Genomic DNA, 24,693 nt, shown 5'->3' with positions numbered 1-24,693 from the left:
ACATTAAGTCATATGTAGAGGGGACATTAAGTCATATGTAGAGGTGACATTAAGTCATATGTAGAGGTGACATTAAATCAATTGTAGAGGGGACATTAAGTCATATGTAGAGGGGACATTAAGTCATATGTAGAGGTGACATTAAGTCATATGTAGAGGTGAAATTAGGTCATATGTAGAAGGGACATTAAGTCATATGTAAAGGTGACATTAAGTCATATGTAGAGGAGACATTAAGTGATATGTAGAGGTGACATTAAGTCATATGTAGAGGAGACATTAAGTCATATGTAGAGGTGACATTAAGTCATATGTAGAGGGGACATTAAGTCATATGTAGAGGGGACATTAAGTCCTATGTAGAGGGGACATTAAGTCATATGTAGAGGAGACATTAAGTCATATGTAGAGGTGACATTAAGTCATATGTAGAGGAGACATTAAGTCATATGTAGAGGGGACATTAAGTCATATGTAGAGGGGACATTAAGTCCTATGTAGAGGGGACATTAAGTCATATGAAGAGGTGACATTAAGTCATATGTAGAGGTGACATTAAGTCATATGTAGAGGTGAAATTAAGTCATATGTAGAGGAGACATTAAGTCATATGTAAAGGGGACATTAAGTCATATGTAGAGGGGACATTAAGTCATATGTAAAGGAGACATTAAGTCATATGTAGAGAGGACATTAAGTCATATGTGGAGGGGACATTAAGTCCTATGTAGAGGGGACATTAAGTCATATGTAGAGGTGACATTAAGTCATATGTAGAGGTGACACTAAGTCATATGTAGAGGTGAAATTAAGTCATATGTAGAGGGGACATTAAGTCATATGTAGAGGGGACATTAAGTCATATGTAGAGGGGACATTAAGTCCTATGTAGAGGGGACATTAAGTCATCTGTAGAAGGGACATTAAGTCATATGTAGAGGTGACATTAAGTCATAAGTAGAGGTGAAATTAAGTCATATGTAGAGGTGAAATTAAGTCATATGTAGAGGAGACATTAAGTCATATGTAGAGGAGACATTAAGTGATATGTAGAGGTGACATCAAGTCATATGTAGAGGGGACATTAAGTCATATGTAGAGGTGACATTAAGTCATATGTAGAGGTGACATTAAGTCAATTGTAGAGGGGACATTAAGTCATATGTAGAGGGGACATTAAGTCATATGTAGAGGTGACATTAAGTCATATGTAGAGGGGACATTAAGTCAATTGTAGAGGGGACATTAAGTCATATGTAGAGGGGACATTAAGTCATATGTGGAGGGGACATTAAGTCCTATGTAGAGGGGACATTAAGTCATATGTAGAGGTGACATTAAGTCATATGTAGAGGTGACACTAAGTCATATGTAGAGGTGAAATTAAGTCATATGTAGAGGGGACATTAAGTCATATGTAGAGGGGACATTAAGTCATATGTAGAGGGGACATTAAGTCATATGTAGAGAGGACATTAAGTCCTATGTAGAGGGGACATTAAGTCATATGTAGAGGAGACATTAAGTGATATGTAAAGGTGACATTAAGTCATATGTAGAGGAGACATTAAGTGATATGTAGAGGTGACATTATGTCATATGTAGAGGAGACATTAAGTCATATGTAGAGGTGACATTAAGTCATATGTAGAGGGGACATTAAGTCATATGTAGAGGGGACATTAAGTCCTATGTAGAGGGGACATTAAGTCATATGTAGAGGAGACATTAAGTCATATGTAGAGGTGACATTAAGTCATATGTAGAGGAGACATTAAGTCATATGTAGAGGTGACATTAAGTCATATGTAGAGGTGACATTAAGTCATATGCAGAGGTGAAGTTAAGTCATATGTAGAGGGGACATTAAGTCATATGTAGAGGAGACATTAAGTCATATGTAGAGGAAACATTAAGTCATATGTAGAGAGGACATTAAGTCATATGTAGAGGTGACATTAAGTCATATGTAGAGGGGACATTAAGTGATATGTAGAGGTGACATTAAGTCATATGTAGAGGAGACATTAAGTCATATGTAGAGGGGACATTAAGTCATATGTAGAGGAGACATTAAGTCATATGTAGAGGTGACATTAAGTCATATGTAGAGGTGAAATTAAGTCATATGTAGAGGAGACATTAAGTCATATGTAGAGGAGACATTAAGCCATATGTAAAGGTGAAATTAAGCCATATGTAGAGGGGACATTAAGTCATATGTAGAGGTGACATTAAGTCATATGTAGAGGTGAAATTATGTCATATGTAGAGGGGACATTAAGTCATATGTAGAGGTGACATTAAGTCATATGTAGAAGGGACATTAAGTCATATGTAGAGGAGACATTAAGCCACATGTAGAGGGGACATTAACTCACATGTAGAGGTAACATTAAGTCATATGTAGAAGGGACATTAAGCCATATGTAGAGGTAACATTAAGTCGTATGTAGAGGTGACATTAAGTCGTATGTAGAGGTGACATTAAGTGATATGTAGAGGTGAAATTAAGTCATATGTAGAGGGGACATTAGGTCGAGAGTCGATTGTACTAAGTAAGTTACTTATCAACAAACGACTTTTGCAACTAGCTTACAATGACTTGGGAAATTCCACAGAAACAAAAGTAACATTATTTTGGAGATCTTATACAGCTGTGCGTCAGCTGACTTGAACGATTACCTGTGTTTTAGCTGGAAATGACGAGGACTCCTCTGGACTAACTTCTAAAATGACAAATAAATAATGAGCGCATCTTATGTAATGAATGAATTAGATGTGGGTAAGATTATTCACTATGAGAATCACTAGATTTTGGAACCTCCAATTAAGATTTGACTGAAAATATACTTTAACATGTAATTTTACAACAAATTTCTTCATTTTCATAATCTTCACATTTTATTCTATCATAAACTCTACAATATAAAGAACTAGCTGCATTACCCGTCTACAGGAATAGATTCACGAGCAGCATAAGGTTTATTGAGAGTTGTCTTTCATACTGTAAAACAACTCCAAATATGCAGTTACATCTCCCTCTCTCCATCTCTCCCTCTTTCCCCTCTCTCCCTCTCTTCCCTCTCTCTCTCCCTCCCTCTTTCTCTCCCTCTCCCCCCCCCCCCCCTCTCCTCCTCGCTTTCCCTCTCTCTCTCCTTCTCTCCGTCTCTCCCCTCTCCCTCCCTCCCTCTTCCCCCTTTCCCTCTCTCTCTGTCTCTCCCCTCTCTCTTTCTCCCCCCTCTCTCTCTCTCCCCCCCCCTCTCCTCCTCGCTCTCTCCTTCTCTCCCTCTCTCCGTCTCTTCCCTCTCTCTTTCCCTCCCTCTCTCTCTCTCCCCCCCCCCCTCTCCTCCTCGCTCTCCCTCTCTCTCCTTCTCTCCCTCTCTCCGTCTCTCCCCTCTCTCTCTCTCCCTCTTCTCTCCCCCCTCTCCTCCTCGCTCTCTCTCCCTCTCCCCCCTCTCCCTCTCTCTCTCCCTCTCTCTCTCCCTTAGTTCAACGCAACACATGCGGATAGACAACATTTTTGGTTTTTCTGTCGGGCGTATGAAGAAACAGTTTTCGGCGTGTGCCTACTTTTGAGCAGGCAACGTATAGCTGGTCATGGCTGATGCAGGGTGACAGTAAGTCGATAGCAGCTACTCTCTTTTTTTTCACAATAGCGTATCACAACGCTCGGAGTACTCGTGAAAGTTCTGTAATAGTAAGTTACAGTAGGCCTACTCGTAGCTGGAAAAAAAATTAGTAACTCAGCTGCTGAAAGAAATGAACATGACCCACTAACACGAACAGCGGCAAATCCAACGTTATTAAGTAGTGGAGATGTGGCAATTCATAGACAATACAACATCGTATAAGAAACACTTACCTTTTTGATGTGGAAATTTAGTAGGTGAGAAATGCGTTTTTCCAGTGGCTCCAAGAAACAAACGTTTACGTGACCTTCTCGGTACACGTTGGCAGTAAATATTAATTGCATGTAAATAACTACTGGTTAATTTATTTTATTTAATGAATAGTACATTTGTATAGCTGTATAGACACCTTTGTATAGGCCGCAGAACTCAGGAAAGGTGCTTTTAAACACGGCAGAAAATTTGCCGTTTAAAAAGCGTGCTAACCGGGGATTCCGGTTAATGCGCTCGAGCGGTGAAAGAAAAACAACAGAATCGCCACACCTTTATATAAGCCGCTTGGCTCAAATCGTCAGAGAAAAGTAGCGGCTAATAGTCCATATTACGAAATTACGATATTACGATAATTAGTACTCATATTAATTCGGTTGGCTTCGTTCGACCGAATGGAAAAAGAAAGACCGCTCTATAATTTATTTACCGTTACTACACATATTACCTAATTCAGTTTGCTTCGTACGACCGAAATTCGTACGACGATAAAAGGAAAGACCGCTCTATAAGGCGGACAATCAATCAGATAGACAACGATTGCCGTTTATATAGTAGATAGAGAACAGCCTTTTTCTAGTGGTTGCAAGAAACAAATGTTCACATGACCTTCCCGGTACACGTTGGCAGTAAATATTAATTAGATGTAATTTACTACTCATTAATTTATTTAAAGAGTAGTAAATTTTATTTAATTCACTACTAATATTTACTACTAATTTAATTTTACTACTTACTCATATTAATTAGGTAAGTGCTTCGTACGATCGAATCGAAAAAAAAGACCCCCATATACGGTAATTTATTTATACTGCTCATATTTGGGAGTTATCGGTGACTCAATATATCGAGAAGACAACTCATACTATTAGCATATCAGTATTTATCGTCTATCCCTACGATGAATAGCAGGTTACGTATTATAATAGAGGCGTGTACTAACCGGAGATTCCCGTTAATGCGCCCTAGCGGTGAAAAAACCACAGAATAGACACGCCCTTATATAAAAGTAGCGGCTAATAGTGGGAAAAGTACGGTACTCTATAAAGCGGACAGATACACAGATAGATAGACAGACAATGATTGCCGTTTATATAGTAGATATTAACTTAAAAATGAGATTAAAATAAGTTTTGTTGGTCGTTGAGGTCACGATGGTCATGCATCTGGGAAGTATCATTCAGCTTCATTGTTGTTGTTCTCTGAGTAAAGATAAAATATAAATTCCAAAATATTTTCAAATTAAAGTGAAACAACTTTTGTTATAGTTTAGATATAACTCACAATCCTTTATTCTCCTTAAAATTTGCCGCGATAGTACTAAGCTCGCTTGTAACAATCATAATTACATAATGTACTTTTACATAATGTACATAAATTTTATAATGTACTTCACTACTTCATCCAGAGAAACTAGTAGTAAAATAAAAAAATTGACTTTTAGCAATTTTTACAATAATAATTGGCCTTGAAACACTGGCATTACAGAAAAAATTACATATTGAATATGACACTGTAATTCAACTATGAATATTCAGCGCTAATTTAAGATTACCCCGGTCTCCATCTTCAACAAACAAAAACAGAATGGTCTACTCCATTTGTAAAATAGAACATACAGAAAATTGTAGAAGAGATCATTGTGAATTGCTCCCTGTTGATTTTAATAACATAGACTGGCATTACACCTTTTTAAATATAGTAATACAGATTAGGATATGTATGAGCAAAGACAATTGTCACAGTCATTACTTTTTAGTGTACGTATAACTGCATTTTCATTACCAATTTGCAATGTGAACAAATACCTAGCCTAGCAGTAAGTTTTCTATGAGCTTGTCTCCCACTAGTAATCAGGTTAATGTGCACCTCTTACTAAATAACAACAGATAGTAAATAGTAAGCTAGTAAACAATGATAAAGCAAACATTAAAAAACACCAAGTAATTTAGTTTTTAACGATATAAATATAAACGGACTATCATTTCTAACGCATTTATTTTTACATGAAATTGAATAGTATTTTTCAATATCTAACAAGATTTTATATTTTTAATAAAAATGTATTACATTATATCCATTGTTTATTTGATTATAAATTACACTTTACACTTACAATCTAAATAGTAATTATTGTTATTTACAAATATGAAATAATATTAATAATACTAGTTATATTATAATTAAGTAATATAAATAGTACGACACTACATTAAAATATCACCTAGGCTCAGATTACAACTGATGTTAGTAAATAATTATTGTTCACATTCCATAAAACATCTATTATTAGTAGTTCAAATGTTACTTATCAACAATTTAATAAGTCAAAAATATTACAAAATTTTAATTAGTGCAAGTGGTAACAATTGAAATTTCAAATATCATTCATTAAATATAGATAGCTTTATTGACTGTAGCATCTGCATATTGATGCATTTTTATTTGAATTGAATCTCTTTCAATTTAATAATGGATATGGTATTAATTTTATACATCAACTAAACAATGTTTTACTGAATCAGTTTAGAAATAAAGTAATATAATAGCTATGTAGGCTACCTGGTATAATACGCTACGGGTACAACTAACATATGCCATTTATAATAGGCCTTTAGAAAAATGCCACCTAAATTGAAAGGCAAAAGTTACCAAGAGCTTTGCAAATAACAAAAATAATAAGCCGAAAACAACACTCAGTGGTGTCGTAGGTATTATTATAATATGACTCAGGAGGAGAGACATGCTAAGAGAGATGAAGTATGCAAAACTCTAAAACAGTGGACTATATTCCTGCAAGTCAGTAAACATGGGTGTCACATCATGCTGTGCTACTGAGTTCATTAATGTCTTATAACTATAATGTTGTTCTTTTGTTACAGAGATTTGCATCCCGATGAGACTTCACAAATTCATCAATATACCAATGGGCCAATTTCAAATCTTTTTAAAGTTTTAGATAGATAAGAGATAAGATGTTGTATTATGACATACTAAAATTTGAAAATGTTTAAAAAACCTCACCAAATTTCATGCAAGATTCTCATATTGAAAAATCTTACCCATGTACGCACCAGTATTCGGTTTAACAGCTAGCAAACATTCAGAATATCAGATAGAGTAGGCTGAAATTGTACAAAAGATTTTTACACACATAAATTGCCAAAAATGACGAGGGAGTTATCCCATTTTATACACCTATATACAAACTAGTGACAAGGGAGTCATCCCATGTTATACACCTATATACAAACTAATGACAAGGGAGTTATCCCATGCTATACACCTATATGCCAACTAGCGACTAGGGGAGTTATCCTATGCTACACACCTACGTAAATACAAACTATTGACAAGGGAGTTATCCTATGCTACATACCCATATACAAACCAGTGATTAGGGGAGTTATCCTATGCTACACACCTTTATACAAACCAGTGACTAGGGGAGTTATCCTATGCTACACACCTAAATACAAACTATTGACAAGGGAGTTATCCTATGCTACACACCTAAATACAAACTATTGACAAGGGAGTTATCCTATGCTACACACCTATATACAAACCAGTGACTAGGGGAGTTATCCTATGCTACACACCTATATACAAACCAGTGATTAGGGGAGTTATCCTATGCTACACACCTATATACAAACCAGTGCCTAAGGGAGTTATCATATGCTACACACCTAAATACAAACTATTGACAAGGGAGTTATCCTATACTACACACCTTTATACAAACTATTGACAAGGGAGTTATCCTATGCTACATACCTATATACAAACCAGTGATTAGGGGAGTTATCCTATGCTACACACCTAAATACAAACCAGTGATTAGGGGAGTTATCCTATGCTACACACCTAAATACAAACTATTGACAAGGGAGTTATCCTATGCTACACCTTTATACAAACTAATTCATAAAATATGGCTTTTTAGATCAAAAACGAACCTGCACTCTGTCTCAGCTCATCTGATACTCCAGCAGTTTTTGTAGAAGTTTTCTTCACTTTTGTTTTGCCTACTGCATTCTGCTTTCCGCTTGCTTTCAATGTTTTTTGCTGCTTTTGTGGCGTGACAGTCTTAGCCTTCTTCTGAATCTAACAGGAATAGTCAACAGTAGACTAACAATAGTCAACAGTAGACTAGTAATAGTGGATAGTACACTAGCAATAGTCAACAGTATACTAGTAATAGTGGATATTACATTAGCAATAGTCAACAGTATACTAGCAATAGTCAACAGTATACTAGGAATAGTTAATGGTGCACCGGTGAACACAAAACAAGGACATACAAGCAGTTCAGGGACGAGAATAATCACCTTCCTAGATTTTATGGAAAGATTGGTTGGTAAAGCGGTCTTCTTAAGCTTTTTGGTTTGTTTCAGAACTGGAGATGGCCCAGCTGTCTCTGTTTGTCTCTGGCGCTTACCTACCGGAGTGGATTCTGCTATTAATTAAACGGATTGCATCATCATGTATATGATAAAATTGTAATACACTCCCAGTTAAAATGATCATGCAATGCCATAGCTTTAACCTCTGATGTAAAACCATTATATGTAAAACTGTAAAATCATCATTTTCGCAAAAGTCTTAAACTGTAAATGTACTGGCAAACAATACAAGATTTAATAATCTTGATCACATCTATGCCATTTCGCTCAACAACAACCAAACACTCAGCATTAGATATACCCAAGCTGTAAATGTGAAGGCTTCTCTAAAACCATTTTGCCAACAGAAACATGAGGTAAGCTGACAGACAGCGCAAGGTGACAGACAGCGCAAGGTGACAGACTTTTAGACAACAAAATGAAGAATGAAATGATGGTGAGGTAAGCGCTGGTTTTGATACCAGAGTTTGGGTTAACTGTACCACTAGTGCCATCCGATGTTGCAGCAGTCTGCTGGTCTATGGAGCGCCTTTTACCGATCATTGGCAGAGTAGACGACTCTTGGTAAGAAGTACTAGAGGTGGCATCTGCTGACTGCAATAATACAACACAGCATATTGCACATGATATACATACAACATGATCATATGATATACAACACAACATGACCATATGATATACATACAACATGATCATATGATATACATACAACATGATCATATGATATACAACACAACATGACCATATGATATACAACACAACATGACCATATGATATACACACAACATGACCATATGATATACAACACAACATGACCATATGATATACATGTACAACACAACATGACCATATGATATACATACAACATGACCATATGATATACAACACAACATGACCATATGATATACAAAATAGCATATTGCATATGATATACATACAACATGACCATATGATATACAACATAGCATGATCATATGATATACACCATAATATACATATGATATACTACACTATGATATACCCTATGATGGCTTCATAGGTTACTTCTACAATTCATATAAAACAAATACATGTACTCCCGTATATTACAAACCTGGTTTGCTTGGTCCTGGAAAGGACCCTCTACACCTTCCAGCAAAGCTTCTATCTCACCTGCATCTCCCTCTTTCAGGCTCTCTAACTCGCAGCTGTCAGGAAACCCAGAAGCAATGGCCTCGTTCTCAATGTTATAATTTCGACCTGCAATGGAATAAAGAGGAATTGACACTACTTGACAAGTTCTGACAGGTTACTAGAAAAGTAAACCAAAGGATGAGCATAAGAACTGCACCTTGTACTGTTCTCCTCATTTTCACTGCCTTGTCCAGCTGGTACTGCAGGTGCCTTGAGCTGGAACGGCCCTGGAGCAAGCCTTGGAGATTTCCTTGTTTCTACAAAGTTATTACCCATAACCAGGTATACGAATGCAGCACACAATGCATTAGAAATAGCTAATAGTACACTAGTAATAGTCAACAGTATACTAGCAATGGTCAATAGTACACTAGTATTAGTCAATAGTATACTAGAAATAGTCAATAGTACACTAGTTATAGTCAATAGTATACTAGCAATAGTCAATAATACACTAGTAATAGTCAATAGTATACTAGTAATAATAAATAGTACACTAGTAATAGTAGACTAGTAATAGCCATTTAGTCACCAGTAATGCATGCAAAGCATAGCACCATTGCTTGATAGGCTAAAGAATCCAGTACTTGTAACTTACATGTAGATCAGTAAAATATTCTTAGTAAATAGAACATACCCAATGCGGGCTACTGTATAACAAATATAACAACTGTACTCCTTATGAGTGAATTGTAATGCATAATTTGGTAAGAAGAGAAAGCTAAGCATAATGAGGAAACATTGGTCAGGGAGATAACAATCGACTATCAATACAAAACCATACGGTAGTCTATCTGCCAGCTCTGCACTATTTTATTAAGACAAAAAACTCTTACCTTTTTAATCTTGTTATTATTATTACTAAGTCTGTCAGTTTGAAGGTCATTTCCAGGCTCCTTCTTCACCTTCCTCAAAGTTTCTCCGCTGATACTGGCTACTGGAGGATTCACAGACAGCTCCTTGCTGGAGGCTATATTTGAGTCGCCAATCGACGAACCAACAACAGAGCTGTCAGCCGACCTGGAAGCAGACTTCGCTGCACGCTCACCTTTCACTTGAGCAGACTTATCAGAAGATGTGCTGGCGCGCAAATTTTTGGACGATTTTTTAGATGAGTCGTAATCTGATGTTTGTTTAGCAGCTGAAGCTTGAAAGTTTACACCGACTGGAGTAGTAGGCCTTGACGACGGTTTGGATGATTTGTCAGATGAGGCAACAGGCCTTGTTGGACTTGCATTGGAAAAAATGGAGCACTGTTCTTTCTGTTCAGCAGATCTGTTTTTATAGGATGGCTCCGGTGCCGCTGAGCTGCCGACAGGACTGATAACCTGACTAGCACTCCGTATCGATCTGGGATTATGACCCAAGGATGCGCATGGACTTTGAGCTACGATACTACCCTCTAATGAAAGAGACTGTTCTGATACTTTTCTATCCATAAAGTCATGAACTCCTGTAGTACTTTGTACTGAATGACTATCCGTGTTAGCATTTAAAGACGAGCTTGAACTGACAAACGCATTCGAACTATAACTATTACTAGTAGAAGGAGTTGCACTAAATGGCTGTTGTGAATTGGGGTGCTGATGAGCTGAAGCAAGAGCAGGGTTTCTATGATGGTAGTTAATATGGTTGTTGTATGGTGTGGGCTGGTTATACGGATATTGAAACCCAAAAGGATATTTCCAGTTCCGCTCATCATTCTACAAGACGCCCACAAATGGACACAAATCAATTACAGTCAAACCTGCAGTCAAATGTACACAAATCAATTACAGTCAAACCTACAGTCAAATGTACACAAATCAATTACAGTCAAACCTCTGCATGCAAATTTAATTCATCAGGAGACCTGCTTCATAAGAAGCACCTTAAAGCATATCAATTACATAAGTACTGTTTCAGCTTATCCAGGTTCTTCAATATCTTGGCTTTCAAATGAGCCATTGTTTGACATGGTGAGACAGACATTGGTTGGTGTTTATAGGATTTCCCAAGAGCTCTACTGCATAAATGTTCATTGGTATAGGCTCGAAAATTGTGACGTCACAATTTTCATATTCGGTGTTGCATGCTTTTACCACTTATTTTATCGCTTACCGCTTATATTTATCAACTACGATAATGACGCTAGTGGCAGGTGAAGGTAGGACAACTCCACAGAACCAATCAAGATGACAAAGGAATCAGTGTCATTAGCTCTCCATGTACAGATTATTTCTATGATAAATAACACAGATTCCAAGCACCATACTATGTTTTCTCGATGATATTATGCACTAGCCCTCTCATTTTATTGTGGCACGACTGAGACTAATTAATTTCAAGCATTGCATGATCTCGCAAAAGTTCGATTGATATATAGTCCTATGGCCACGCCACTGCAGGTCACAATTTAATCAATGTGATTTCATTACCTTTATCAACGACAGTATATTTATTGAAGCATAATTAATTAACCCAGAGCATCCGTTTGTATTGGTCGGCGTTAGCACGATCCCGGAGCATTGTTGATTATTTAGAATCCTAGTTTATTATTAGCACTCTCTGGGTTTAACAGCACCGATTGTCACAGAAAAGCACAGCCTCAGTGGCATCGAACGGGATCGACGACCTAAGGCTAAATAATAATTATGACATCACATTGTGGGAACCGCAACCAAGTGTTTTTTTATTGCAGGTCATACTTTTGACAGCCTGTTTTTCATAGTTCTATTATTCTTTGTGTATTGAATGTAGGCTCATTCGAAAGCCAAGACTTTGATGTATTGAAACATATGATAAAAAATTATGTAATTTATGTGCTTTAAATACTGCAAGTAATTAGACATTAGGAAAATATTAAATATTAAAAAAACAATTAGACGATGTGAAAAGTTAAGGCAGAACAAAATTATAGTAAACAAAATGATATTAAAAATCGAAAGTATAAAATAAAGGCAAATAAAAGTATCAGTATTTTTCTATCATTTGCGACTATTTTCATGTGATCTGATTGCCAGGATGTTTCAAGATTAAAATCGATAAAACTTTAACGCGATTAAAGCGCGCAGAAGAAAAAAATGCGCAATATGACATCACTAGTTGTTATCATCGCTGTAGTTGATATTGGCTATTGCGTTAAGTCGCAGCATTACGCGTCTCTATTCTATTCTCTTTGCAACTATAAATGTCATAATCTCACTTTCGCCTGATCTGAGCGTTTAAACCCCGCTCAAGTTTAGTCAATTTTAATCTTGAAACAGTCTGGCAATCAGACCACCTCTAACATGAAAAACGATAGCAAATCATAGAAAAATACAGCTACCTTCTGATCAAATCTAAAATTGTGTATAAGTTTATCTTTAGGGTTTACTTACATCGTGTACAATGTAAGTAAACCCGTTACTTACATCGTGTGTCGCGTTGCTGCGGCCACTGTTTGCATTGAGATCGATATAATTATCTGAGCCTGATGACCTCTGGTGCTCCCACTTGCGGTATCCTCTAGGCTGTACTAGAACAAACAATAATGATCATCAATATGAAATACCACTCCGAAAGTTTTTGAAAATCATAAAACAGTTCTATTATATTTCTAAATTCAAATGTGCTTAAAAGGGAACAACGACCAGAACACCATTATAACTCATACAATCCCAGCGATTCCAATTCTGGTTCTGTCTGTGGTGTGGCTGCCGCTTTGCTGGTCGCTGCATGTTGCTCCGATTACGCTTCTCATTGGCTTCCCAATTTTTCATTCCGGCTCTAGACAAAAGGTGGACACAACTTATAAAGAACTGTTAGTTTGCTGGCAAAAATGGTCGGGACAACTCTCAGAAGAGCAATCAGACACTCACAACAAAATGTCAGCACAGTTCTTTTAAGATGCTCAAATACCAGTATATCTTTTCACGAATCGTCGAACTTAGGCATAGAAAAGTTTTGGTCTAGATTTTAAGGGTTTTCTTGCAACAAAATTCACATAACAGTTATTTGGTACCAAAAATAGTTATTCTCTCTTGTGTTTAAAAAGAGAACTAATTTTTCTCGAAATCTAATAATTTGCAAAATCGTCTGTTCGCGAAATCGCGAATCCATCAAATATTTTCATCCTGTAGGGTATTTTACATTTACATATTTAGCATATTTACTTAGCAATTATCTCAAATGGGGTTTGGAGTCTGTGTATCTGGGTGATGACTAGAAGTCTCATAACCAATTGAGTGACTTTTAAAAAATTGCGATAAAAACACGATTTCAAATCGCTTAAAGGTTGACTTGCAACAAAATTCACATTACAGTTATTTGATATGAAAAGATTCACCATGTCTTACTCTGTTGTGTTGTAGGTGCAAAATATGTGGAAAGGTGATTACAAGCTCTTAAAAGCTCAAAAACGAACAGAAAATCGCAGCCACACAAGACCGCCGTAGTTTGGATTCCTTTCAAAAATGGCTCAAATGTGATGTAGTTGTGAGAGATGGTTATTCGGCAACCTTATTCGTCGAAATATTTTCACAAGTATACTTCACGCATTCAATAAAACTAAGTCTATTGTTCTTACGCGTCTGTCTTATCGTCATCGTAATGCTGTCACTTTTAGTAGTGATATCTTATAACTTACCGTAAAAATTTGTTTAATTTTTTTAGCCTTAGCTTGAAGGAGTACATATCATTGTCTGATAATCATGACGAGCCTGTTGGTCACTTGTGATAATCGAAAAGTGCTGCAGAAATTATTTGCGAAGTATTGGGTCACATGATCAGATTACGACTTGCCGATTAGACCAGGCTGAAACAAAACTGTAAAGTAGCGAGAATCTATATTTGATACGGGGTCTTCGGTAAAACCCGACGTGTTTGTCATAAACTAGTGCTACGATAAGTTTTATATTGAGCTTTGTATTGGCCTTTTAAAGATGTAGTTGCGTCAAAAAAGTCAATTTAATGAAATAAAAGGCTAAAACATCAGCTACAATTTGATGCCATTTTTGTCTTTGTAGACCAACCCTGTCCAGAGATATATGCGTTTGAATGAGGCCCTCTTTTAAAAAGCTCACGTTCCAGCGGGTGCCTATTTCGTGACGTCACAAGCAAGGTATCTGAAACGAAACCACGAGCAATAAATATGAGGTCGATTCGTTAGCCAATCATGCGTGCCAAATTTTTATATAGGCCGTAATAAATGTTATCACTCGTAAAACGCGTTGTCTGTGATCTCGAAGATTCTCCTAATTAGAGAATTCCTTCTCATTACTCGTTACTGATTCAACGCGTTTCAACAATTACTAAGTTATACAGAGTTTTAAAATGGCTTCAAGTTCGAGCGACCGCTACTCAGAGTTATCTGAGCAACTTTTAGTAAAAGATTAGAGTAGACAGCCTATGGCCAAAGCTGACAGGCGTCAGCAGCGTTTTGCTGCAGAAGAAGACAGAATGGAGGTAAATTAACTTAGTCTTCTATACTTTAGTAAATGTAATATTTTTTATAGTCATAAATACATATACTAATTAATAAAATGATAATTCTTTGCTATCTCCAATCATCGTTTCATAGCTTATCTGCCGTTTTACCTAGCTATAATATTTTTTTCGAATTTTTTTTGGTAAATTAGAGTCATGATTACAAATTATTTTCACTCGTAGGAAGTGGGTAAAATCGATTGATCATTGCAAATCTTTAATTTCCAGAACCAAAGCTTCGAATCGTTGGCTTGGCGTACTTGTGCCTTTATTAAATGTTTATTCGTTTTTAAAATTACACTCGCAATCTATTTAACTCCCAATTTGGAAGCTGTCAATAGATACGCTTTAGAATGACATATCTATGAATGACATATTTATTGCATCTACTTTGTTTACATTTACTTGTTTTACTGATTACAGAATGTTTATGTCGTCCCACCAGCCGAAGAAGCTTTGTCAGTGTGGAAACTGCCATAAAGGAGAAAGCGAGACTTGAATGCGTGCTGGATAAGCCATGATGTTTTGTTTGAGTTTGTTGCAGTAGATGAATTTTGTCTTATTGTATCAGCTAATACTACAATGTATGTGAGTGGCCACAACTTGATGAATATTTTTAATAAAAGCTTTATGCCGAGATGAAAATATTTTTGCTTGTAAAAATTATATAATAAAATAATATTGTTGAAGATAATGCAAAACATGATTTGCAGAATATTGTAGTGAATCGGATATGGTATATGGGTGTCCGCAGAACTGGAGAATGTGAGTTCAAATCCAGTTTGCAGCAGACTTCTCATCCTTAAAACTCTATCCCTGTCTATATTCTTTTCAAAGAGGTGGCTTGCTTATTTCACTTATTTAGTATTCGGTAAGAATACTACTAGTAAGAAACTAGTACGTAGGTAATAGGCGACATAATGTGGGCGGGGCTTATGGGAGGCTGTATATCGTTTGTATGGGTAGCTGCAGAACTGTGCTGATACAAAGACCGCGTTCTACACAAGTGACCTCACAGAATTACCGTAGACCGGTAGAATTGGTAGTCGGTACCCAAATGTTTACACAACATTTGGAGAAAGTGAGTAGAACAAATTTTCAATTTTCGTTATTTGAGGCCTTTGAAACATTCATAATAATGCATCTGTAGCAGGATTTAAAATTTTATTCTAGCCAACATGAGCAAATACAAAATAAGATATATGCCAATAGAGCCGCTTAAGACTAGACTTTTATCGCAAATACCCGATGTGAATACGAGAGAGAGAGACAGGTTGCCAAACGCGTGACATCATTTTGGGCAAGTCTGGGTACGTTTTGGTGGTCTGAGCGTTTTTACGGCGATCAGATTTTTTCGGTTTTGTTCTTCAAATATCTTGGCAATGCGATCGCGTAACACAACAAACAACATATCAACTGATAGAGAAAAAAAATGCTTTCTTTTAAGATCAACTTAAATTTGACGCAACTACATCTTTAATTCACGTGAGAACATATGTCACAAGACGATAACCAAATTTCGTGGTTACGTCATCGAAATAAAGACATTCCAATCTACGGCAGCTTTTCGTTTTTGAGCTTTTAAGAGCTTGTAATCACATTTCCACATATTTGGCACCTTCAACACAACAGAGTAAGACATGGTGAATCTTATGATACCAAATAACTGTAATGTGAATGTTGTTGCAAGTCAACCTTTAACAATCACCTCAAATCTGAGCATATTACATTATGCCTAAGTTCGAGGTCTTCCTGTGCATGATGCACCCCACATGCTTGCAACAAAGTGTGGGAACAACTCTCATATGCTAGCAAAAAATGTGGGTAGATGGAGTAGGGAAGAGCAATGTTCAATACAAAAATCTCAAAAAGCCATCAACATAAAATAAAAATATAGTTTGAAATAAAACAACTTCTACTACCATACCATAGGCAATCTTATAAAAACAAGCTAGTCAACTTTGTGATAGAACCACCAAGTTTTTCCAAAACTTACATTTTCTCTTTGAGAGCCTCAATGTGACCTTCTGTACCAATGTGGTCAGCATACTCAACAATTGAATTTAAAGTTGTCTGGCAGCAGATACACGTATGCCTGGTATTTCTACAAAACGATATCGTCTTATGATAAACAAGTACTGGAGTTGGAATGATGACGACTTTCCTACCGGATTCCTGTCTCCGGGAAGACAAATCTTTTGGGCAAAAATTGAACCAGATCTATATAGCAATTGTCCTTTCTGCATTTTCAAAGGTAGATATTAAGCACTATTAGATTATATCATATATAATATATAACATCTGTTATACTATATTAGATATTTATACCAGTACTATCTAAAGAGAAGAAATTATCTAAATGAATTTATATTTGTTTTTTTTTGGTTCTCAATGTTCACTAAGGAATGGATCTCCAACTGTTGAATACTTCAGTAACAGCAAACAAAATATAATAAATTTTTTTTGCAGGATGGCAAGTTTGATATTGAGCCTTTTATTAGCCTTTCAATTCACGCGAGAACATCATGTGACAAGACAATAACCAAACTGTAATGACTACATCAGAGAAATAAACAGATTCCAATCTACGGCGGCTTTTCGTTTTTTAGCTTTTAATAGCTTATAATCTCATTCCCACATATTTTGCACCTACAACACAACAGAGTAAGACATGGTGAATCTTTTGATACCAAATAACTGTAATGTGAATTTTGTTGCAAGTCAACTTTTAACATTACTATGTAAAGTGGAGCATTTTAACTTGTTCTGACATAACAGACTTTCATTTTTACTCCTAGACAAGCAGTAAAAGTCGTTAGGAGTAATTTGAAGTGTGTGTACTTACATACATTGAATACGAGTCACAATGTACGTGTATTGACTTACTATTTTACTTCAATATCCCATACAAGGTTACCGTCTGAACAGTGTGTAATTGGCCAATACGCTATGACACCACACACCGAGTCATCCAAATAAAGCAACACATGCGAATGTCTGATGCCAACGTAAGGGTCAAAGTGTTTGGCAGCTGCTTTTTATGTTCCAAAATGTTGGTGCTTGTGCATAGTGTTGTTGTATTGCTCATATCTCATTGGCTAAGTCTGCTATCGCTGAGCACACTTTTCCATTTTTATAATCATGATTTTTGCAACCAACAAAATGAAACTGAGGTTCGTAAATAAAAAAGGGCACAGTATAATTAGAGAAGCAATGTTTGAAGTCAATCTTAATCAATCTTAGAAAGATATATGGTTGAAAGAGCACTTTTGTTAACTTCCTATATAATACTATAAACTGGGTCTATAAATAGGTATACAAACTGTATAAAATAAATAATAACTAGCGTGAACGCGAATGGTTGAAATTTTGTGCAATGCATATAGAAGGGCGGCGATTATGTAACAGAGAGACAATCAGTATTTCTTTAAAAATAATGGTAAAAATTTCCTGACGCTTAACAGCAAGTACATGTGCTGTAGAATACAATTTCATGTGAAAAAATATTCAAATCCAAAGGTGCAATCACAATTTATTGTAGTATTCAAGATTGACGAATTGGAATGAGTTTCTGTCAAAATAACCACTATATTATTGCGTATTCACATTAACCTGCAATCGTAATCTTTTATATTTTCAAACAGCCACAATCATTGTTGACAGAAGTACATGGAATGTAGTCATTTACATGCATTCAACATACATTATAACAACCATCTAACTTTCAAACTTCATATCATGAGAAAAGTGTTTTGTGCAGTTCAAATAAATTTACAGAAAAAATAAAACAACTGTAAAAGTTTTCAACCTTTTTCAAACAATTGTAACTTTTAAACTTCATATCATGAAAAAAGTGTTTTGTTGAAATGAAGAGAAAAAATTAATTAGCTGTAAAGGTGTTTAAATGTAAATGTGAAGTAATTAGCAAGTAATCCCTAAATGAAGTCTGTTTTCCTACGATTACAATAAAAAATTATTTGGTATCAATTATACGATTTTAGTTCGTTTTGGTGTTGGCATCATAAGACGAAAATGTTGTAGAGTGGTATGAAAACTAATAATTATCCAACGCAAAGACCTCCCGGTAAAAATCATCGATTTATATTTGTACTGTACACATTAAAAGTTAATAACAAAATAATATATTAACCTTAGTAACTATAGTTACCTCCAGTAACTTTAGTGTATTTATTGGTTATGATCTGCAAGAAAATGTAACAGTACAATGTACAACATGTATGCAATACGTATCATGGGAGTGTTCTTACCTTTGAGACAGACGCATAACATAAACCTTGAATTTAACTTAAATGAATAAAGCTTGCTAAACACATACTTAAAGCTAAGTTTTAGTATGTGTTTTACTAAACTAAACTTCATCTTTGTTATAGGATAAAATTTTATCACTCATCTGTTCTCAGTTTTGTTTTTACGACAACTTATAACGAATAATGCTGAACTGAGATCGAGAGCAAGGGAGCATCGTATCTCTTTGACGAGTTGGCAGGATTTCGGCAAATAGCATATTGGCATTTCGCTATTTCGTCGTAATCAATACATAAACAGCCAAATTTTAATTTTGAGAGAAATAATTGTTTATAATTGTAATTTTATAATAGTAATAATTGTTAATAAAATTTCGTTTTCCTATGACGAGGACGAAAAACATCATGTTTCATACAGGAAGGTGAAAATCTTATAACAGGGACAATGTAACCCATAGACGCGCTGTATTAATTAATAATTTGGAATGTGCAATCTCGAAAAAGGTGTACAGTAAATGGTAAGAACAGGTAATGGTAAGAACAGCGTACCCTTGTGGTTAGCTACACTTGTTCACAAATTTGAGATTGCGAACCTGGTGAGTTAAAATCTGGTACGAAGCACAACTTTCAATGCTAGATTTTATTCGCTATAGCTGGACAAACAGACAGACAGACAAACTTGGAGATAAATATATATATATAGATGAAGTATTTCTAAAATGAGTAAGAAACCATACCGGCCTTTAGCAGAAACTTTCTTCTGATGACTGTATGAGTGTATGTGTTCATGATGTTCCTACAATATGACAACATTACATGATTTCGGTACAGCATTCACACAGCTCATACCCAACCAAAAACTGTAAATATATTTTAGAATATGAAAAATTATCTTGCGAAAATGAGCTGATACTCACCCATTTCTCAGCAAATGATTCATTACAGACAAAGCATGGGAACCTTTGCTCATCAGGCATGTTTTCGGGTTACTAATGGGTATGACCTAAAAACCCAGTTGGTTTATAAACACTGCACTAAATCAACAAAATTATATATAAAGCATCACTACAGTGAATTTTCCTAAAAAGTAAATACGAACAAAGTAAGAAGGCAGTTCTGTTTCCTTTTTATTGAATTGATCGCTAATAAATGCTTTCATATAGAAGCAATCAAACCATCTTAGTTAAAAAAATACTTGAGCTAGCGATAACCATCTTACTTTAACCAAAATAGTATGAGTTATTAGCCGTTAACACAAATAACATTAAAAAAACAGGTAATTACCAGTTCGACTATAAGCTATACCACAAGCTATATATATTGACAGCCTCCGTTCAAAACTTGGACAAAGCTTGGGTCTGATTTATATAGCATCAGGATTATTACCTAGAAATGTTTTGATTTTGCTTTACAACAGTCTGATCAACAGTAAAATTATCTATTGTATTGAGGCTTGGGGAAATGCACCACGGAGTCACCTAAATAAAATTTTGGTAATTCAAAATCGACTATTGAGAGTAATTTTTAATAAACCCCCCACCTATCATACTTCTGATCTTTACAAAAAAGCAAATATTCTACCTATTCATGAATTATATCTTTTACGTATTTGCACATTGGCTCATTCTGAATTTAAAAGCTATATTAAATCTAAGCCAGATCCACCTTATGATACCAGAAACTCTCAATTTTCTCTTCCATTGCCACCTTCGACCTCCGCTGTTGGCCACAGGCGTTGTGCTTACCAGCTGGCGGCTGCCTGGAACAGACTGCCGGTCGGATTGAAAATCACACTGTTTTTCGAACTACTCTGAAACAATGGCTCCTTGACTCTCTGACATAGCCTTTTTTTGCAGTAAATGAACTTTTGTTTTTGTTGACTGTCTACCCGGGCTCTGCACCTCGACTAGCTACGCTATTGTGCACGTGCGCCCTCATTAAATATAGATTGATTTTTCTATTATGTTTTTTTTATTCTTTGATGAAAATACAAACAAACAAAATCACAAATACCACTGCCAAAGAAATACCACCTAATAATGTGATTAAATATTGATTCATGATGCAGATACAGAGAGGCAGCTAAACATTACAATAATTATAGCATCAATAAATCTCTGCAAGCCAAACTACAGGAAGTGGAAGGTTATATAAGCTGCCACATATTGCTGAGTCAAACCAGCTAAGATTTGGATAAGAGCGTAACAAAGTTGAAAAGTAGTTTTTAACAATGTAGACAGACCTGCAAAGGTATCTTACCAAAAGCAGCAGGACACCAAACTAAGCTAATATTCTGATCTACATATCATTTTCACCAGACATTCTCAACTGCACAGCTTCAGACATGTACATGGGACTAACTCCGATCATAAACATATCATGAATAATGCTAAGCACTCTATTCGTGGCCTAAGATGAATAACAGTCAAAAGCTTTGAATTCATTTCCTATGGCTAAAGTCATTACACAAATCTAAATTTAGAAATATAGAATATTTGGGAGAGTGAAGTGATACAGCTATAGGGATGCTCGGCATTCAGCAAAGGCCTGGCTAAACTACGACAAAATGTAATTTTTTGTGCAGCCCATGCAATGATGCTTTATTGGGAATGCACCACTTAGAAGTGAACATGTTGGTCTACATAAGTAGAAATAGAACTGACGCATCTGCGATCGAATGAAATGGTAGAATACGATCTCGATTCCTTTTTGTTAACCTGGTTTTGAAACCATGATGACAAACCATAATGGCTTCACACAAACAATTGTTTAGTTATGGACAAAAATGTTCTTATTGGTAACATATACATCTATCCGAAACTCATTAGCATAAATTGGAATCATTCACAAGACAATTCTGGAAAAAAATGTCAGTAACTTAACGCATAGGTTAAACACTTTTTCTATAGTTCGCTTTTTCCATCGTTAATGCATAGCATTTATTCTTTGAGAACATATCGCACCTAAACAAATACTACTGATATCACAAATCGTTGATGATCCGTGTTACAATACGAATTTTAAATACTTCAATAACAATACTAAAGATCTAGAAAATATGTCATAGTTTTTACGTAACTGAGGCTAATTCAAATGGTCGATCTATTGCTCAACATAATGCATCATTTAGTAGCGCCTGTGTGTTGTCACAGAGCAAATATCTACACTAAGCATCGATGCCATCTGGCAGGCCTGTGTATCCAGGCCTTAATTTTCATGTTCACAATTCAAATCAAACTAGAGGCATTGTTGATAAACATGCGAGCAATGTAGTAAGCGCTTTGGCGTACAAACAAATACATCAGTGAAGAATGCCATATTAACTGATAAAATTGCGAAAGACTAAAATAATACGGGCATAAATTACATATCCTACAGCAATCAATCCAGCATGCTAAGCTATGCACATACAGGCAAATTGAAGGATAACAACATGAAGCAAATAAGTCATTAGAGTTTGTCACAATTGTGTGAGTAAAAATTTGGTTTAAGGCATCATTGTCATTAGCAAATGATGTCGAAGTTTGCAAGCACAGAAGTTACAAGAGAAATTGAGTTATTCAATACAGCGGGTTGCGGTTTCGAAAAAGCATCAACAGGATGATGAAATCAGCCACAATTCTTAAATGCCAATCTTGACACAGCCATGAGAATGGTTATAATCATGCTAAATAAAGTATCTATGCACCAAAAATGGTCAAAACAAACCATGTTGGCTCTTAGATAATATTCTTTTAAACAAGCATTTTAATTCTTTAAATAATAAATGTGACAAGTACTGCAAGATACAATTAAACCTTAACTTTTGACATACAACTTTTTATTTATGGGAGTATGATTCACGATTTGAGCAAATAATTGTATCAACATACAAAGTGTAATTTGAAACAAATGGTATAATCAAACTTCTTTAAAGATTGAGACATTGCCTTAGTTAGATTAGCTTCGTATAACCATCCCCATGCCTACCTAAACACCTTCTGCCTAATCTATCACTCAAATTACACTTTTATTCATTTTTCTCTAATTTGAAACATAAATTAGAATCTCTTTCTATTAATTAGTTTGGCATTGATTTAATTTCTTACATATTATTAAGTTTGTTGCATTCAGTTTGTTGCATTCAGTTTGTTGCATTCAGTTTTTTGCATTCAGTTTGTTACATAGTTTCATAAAATAGATTTATTTTCATGCGTTAATGTACCATAGGACCAATATCAACAAAAAAGCACAGATTTAAGCTTAACAAAAGGCCAATGTCTCTATTTTTAATGATAATGGTTAGCTAGTGTGTTAGTCGATAACAATTGTTCACAAGTTGTTGGTAAGGGGCTCTAAAAAAGTCTGCCAACTTTTAGGTGCAAATTTGGCATATTTCAGGTGTAGTGCACAACTTTTTGCTACTTTGAACTTTGCTGTTGAGTGTGTTTAGGAAAAAACTATCTTATACATAATAAATCTATACATCAGTGTTAAACTGGTTTTACATTTTATTTTAACTATCTTTGGATTGTGCACTTCTGCTTAGATTGTGTGAACTACTTTGATTATTACTGTCTATTATAAGTAATACTGATACTTACCACTATAAAACACTCTTTTATTTTATAAATCTAACAATTAAAATACACAACTAACAAAACTCTAAAACAATATTAATAACAAAAGGTTCAAAATAGCCAATGAATGTTTCACTTTTATTCGAACGGTCATCCATGTTCTTCGCTCAGCCCCATATCACTGTGAGTCTCGACAGTCAAACAAGAGTCGTGACAGTCCATAGATAGAGAGGCTCAGCCGTTAAAATAGAAAGAGCCTCAGTAGTTGGAAAAGAAAGAGGCTCCACAAACAGAGAAGAAAGAAGCACAGTCGTTGGAGCTGTTCTCTTGTATAGATGTATATGTTAGCCTGTGAAAATGTGTTTAGGCACTCAGCTGTTTAGCTGTTGTGTTGTAGAGAGTTGGTATTTGAGTGGGCTTGTCTCGAGTACCTCATAAAAATGTATTGGTTGAAATGATGACTAACTCCTGCTGTCTAGGTCATGTCTGGCAGAAAATGACAGAGCTGTATGCGTGTAATGTCTTTTTAGAGGTTCTGTGACCTGCTGACTAATGTATTTTTCTAATTTGTCTTCACTTGCATCTTCAGAACGTTTTTTGGTAGTTTTTGATCTGCCGACTAATGTGCTTCTTTTGGTTGAATCTTCTTAATATAGTAGATGTTTTGATAATTAAGCAAATTGTGTAAATTGTTCGGGTTTTTTCGATATCTGTTAATGCTGATTAATAATTAACACCATAGATTTGTAAAATGTTTTTTGTCATGACCAATCACTTCGTAGTTGCAAATATTTTTAACACAAATGTTACACTAACATACTTTTGGAGTAAGAATTTCCAATCCGCAATGACGTTGTGCAAGTTTGAATTTGCGTGTTTTGATTAGTTGCAAGTCTTTCATAAATGCTGCAATGCACTTTTCTTAGATGATGATGCAAGT

The 24,693-nt window shown here is 35.5% G+C and overlaps 2 protein-coding genes across 2 annotated transcripts in view; both read right to left on the bottom strand.

The window, feature by feature from the left end:
• The window catches only part of LOC137399579 (zinc finger protein 106-like), a 79,469-nt gene extending 66,245 nt beyond the window's left edge, over nucleotides 1-13,224 (bottom strand). Inside the window, exons 1-9 of the mRNA XM_068085758.1 lie at nucleotides 13,119-13,224; nucleotides 12,877-12,980; nucleotides 10,321-11,187; nucleotides 9,642-9,741; nucleotides 9,405-9,550; nucleotides 8,794-8,905; nucleotides 8,237-8,346; nucleotides 7,865-8,012; nucleotides 2,686-2,729 (exon numbers count right to left, since the gene is read on the bottom strand). Coding sequence (XP_067941859.1) covers nucleotides 2,686-2,729; nucleotides 7,865-8,012; nucleotides 8,237-8,346; nucleotides 8,794-8,905; nucleotides 9,405-9,550; nucleotides 9,642-9,741; nucleotides 10,321-11,187; nucleotides 12,877-12,980; nucleotides 13,119-13,224 — 1,737 coding nt within the window. The remainder of the gene's footprint in view (nucleotides 1-2,685; nucleotides 2,730-7,864; nucleotides 8,013-8,236; nucleotides 8,347-8,793; nucleotides 8,906-9,404; nucleotides 9,551-9,641; nucleotides 9,742-10,320; nucleotides 11,188-12,876; nucleotides 12,981-13,118) is intronic.
• Nucleotides 1-20,198, bottom strand: part of LOC137399577 (uncharacterized) — a 29,696-nt gene extending 9,498 nt beyond the window's left edge. Inside the window, exons 1-12 of the mRNA XM_068085756.1 lie at nucleotides 20,112-20,198; nucleotides 19,932-19,990; nucleotides 16,926-17,033; nucleotides 13,119-13,231; nucleotides 12,877-12,980; nucleotides 10,321-11,187; nucleotides 9,642-9,741; nucleotides 9,405-9,550; nucleotides 8,716-8,905; nucleotides 8,210-8,346; nucleotides 7,865-8,012; nucleotides 2,686-2,729 (exon numbers count right to left, since the gene is read on the bottom strand). Of these exons, the coding sequence (XP_067941857.1) occupies nucleotides 2,686-2,729; nucleotides 7,865-8,012; nucleotides 8,210-8,346; nucleotides 8,716-8,905; nucleotides 9,405-9,550; nucleotides 9,642-9,741; nucleotides 10,321-11,187; nucleotides 12,877-12,980; nucleotides 13,119-13,231; nucleotides 16,926-17,033; nucleotides 19,932-19,990; nucleotides 20,112-20,171 (2,076 nt within the window). The 5' untranslated portion in view covers nucleotides 20,172-20,198. The remainder of the gene's footprint in view (nucleotides 1-2,685; nucleotides 2,730-7,864; nucleotides 8,013-8,209; nucleotides 8,347-8,715; nucleotides 8,906-9,404; nucleotides 9,551-9,641; nucleotides 9,742-10,320; nucleotides 11,188-12,876; nucleotides 12,981-13,118; nucleotides 13,232-16,925; nucleotides 17,034-19,931; nucleotides 19,991-20,111) is intronic.
• Between the last annotated feature and the right edge of the window lie 4,495 nt (nucleotides 20,199-24,693).

The sequence above is a fragment of the Watersipora subatra genome, chromosome 7 (genome assembly GCF_963576615.1).
Source record: "Watersipora subatra chromosome 7, tzWatSuba1.1, whole genome shotgun sequence".
Classification (NCBI taxonomy): Eukaryota; Metazoa; Bryozoa; class Gymnolaemata; order Cheilostomatida; family Watersiporidae; genus Watersipora; species Watersipora subatra.
This window is presented reverse-complemented; position numbering and strand designations above follow the sequence as displayed.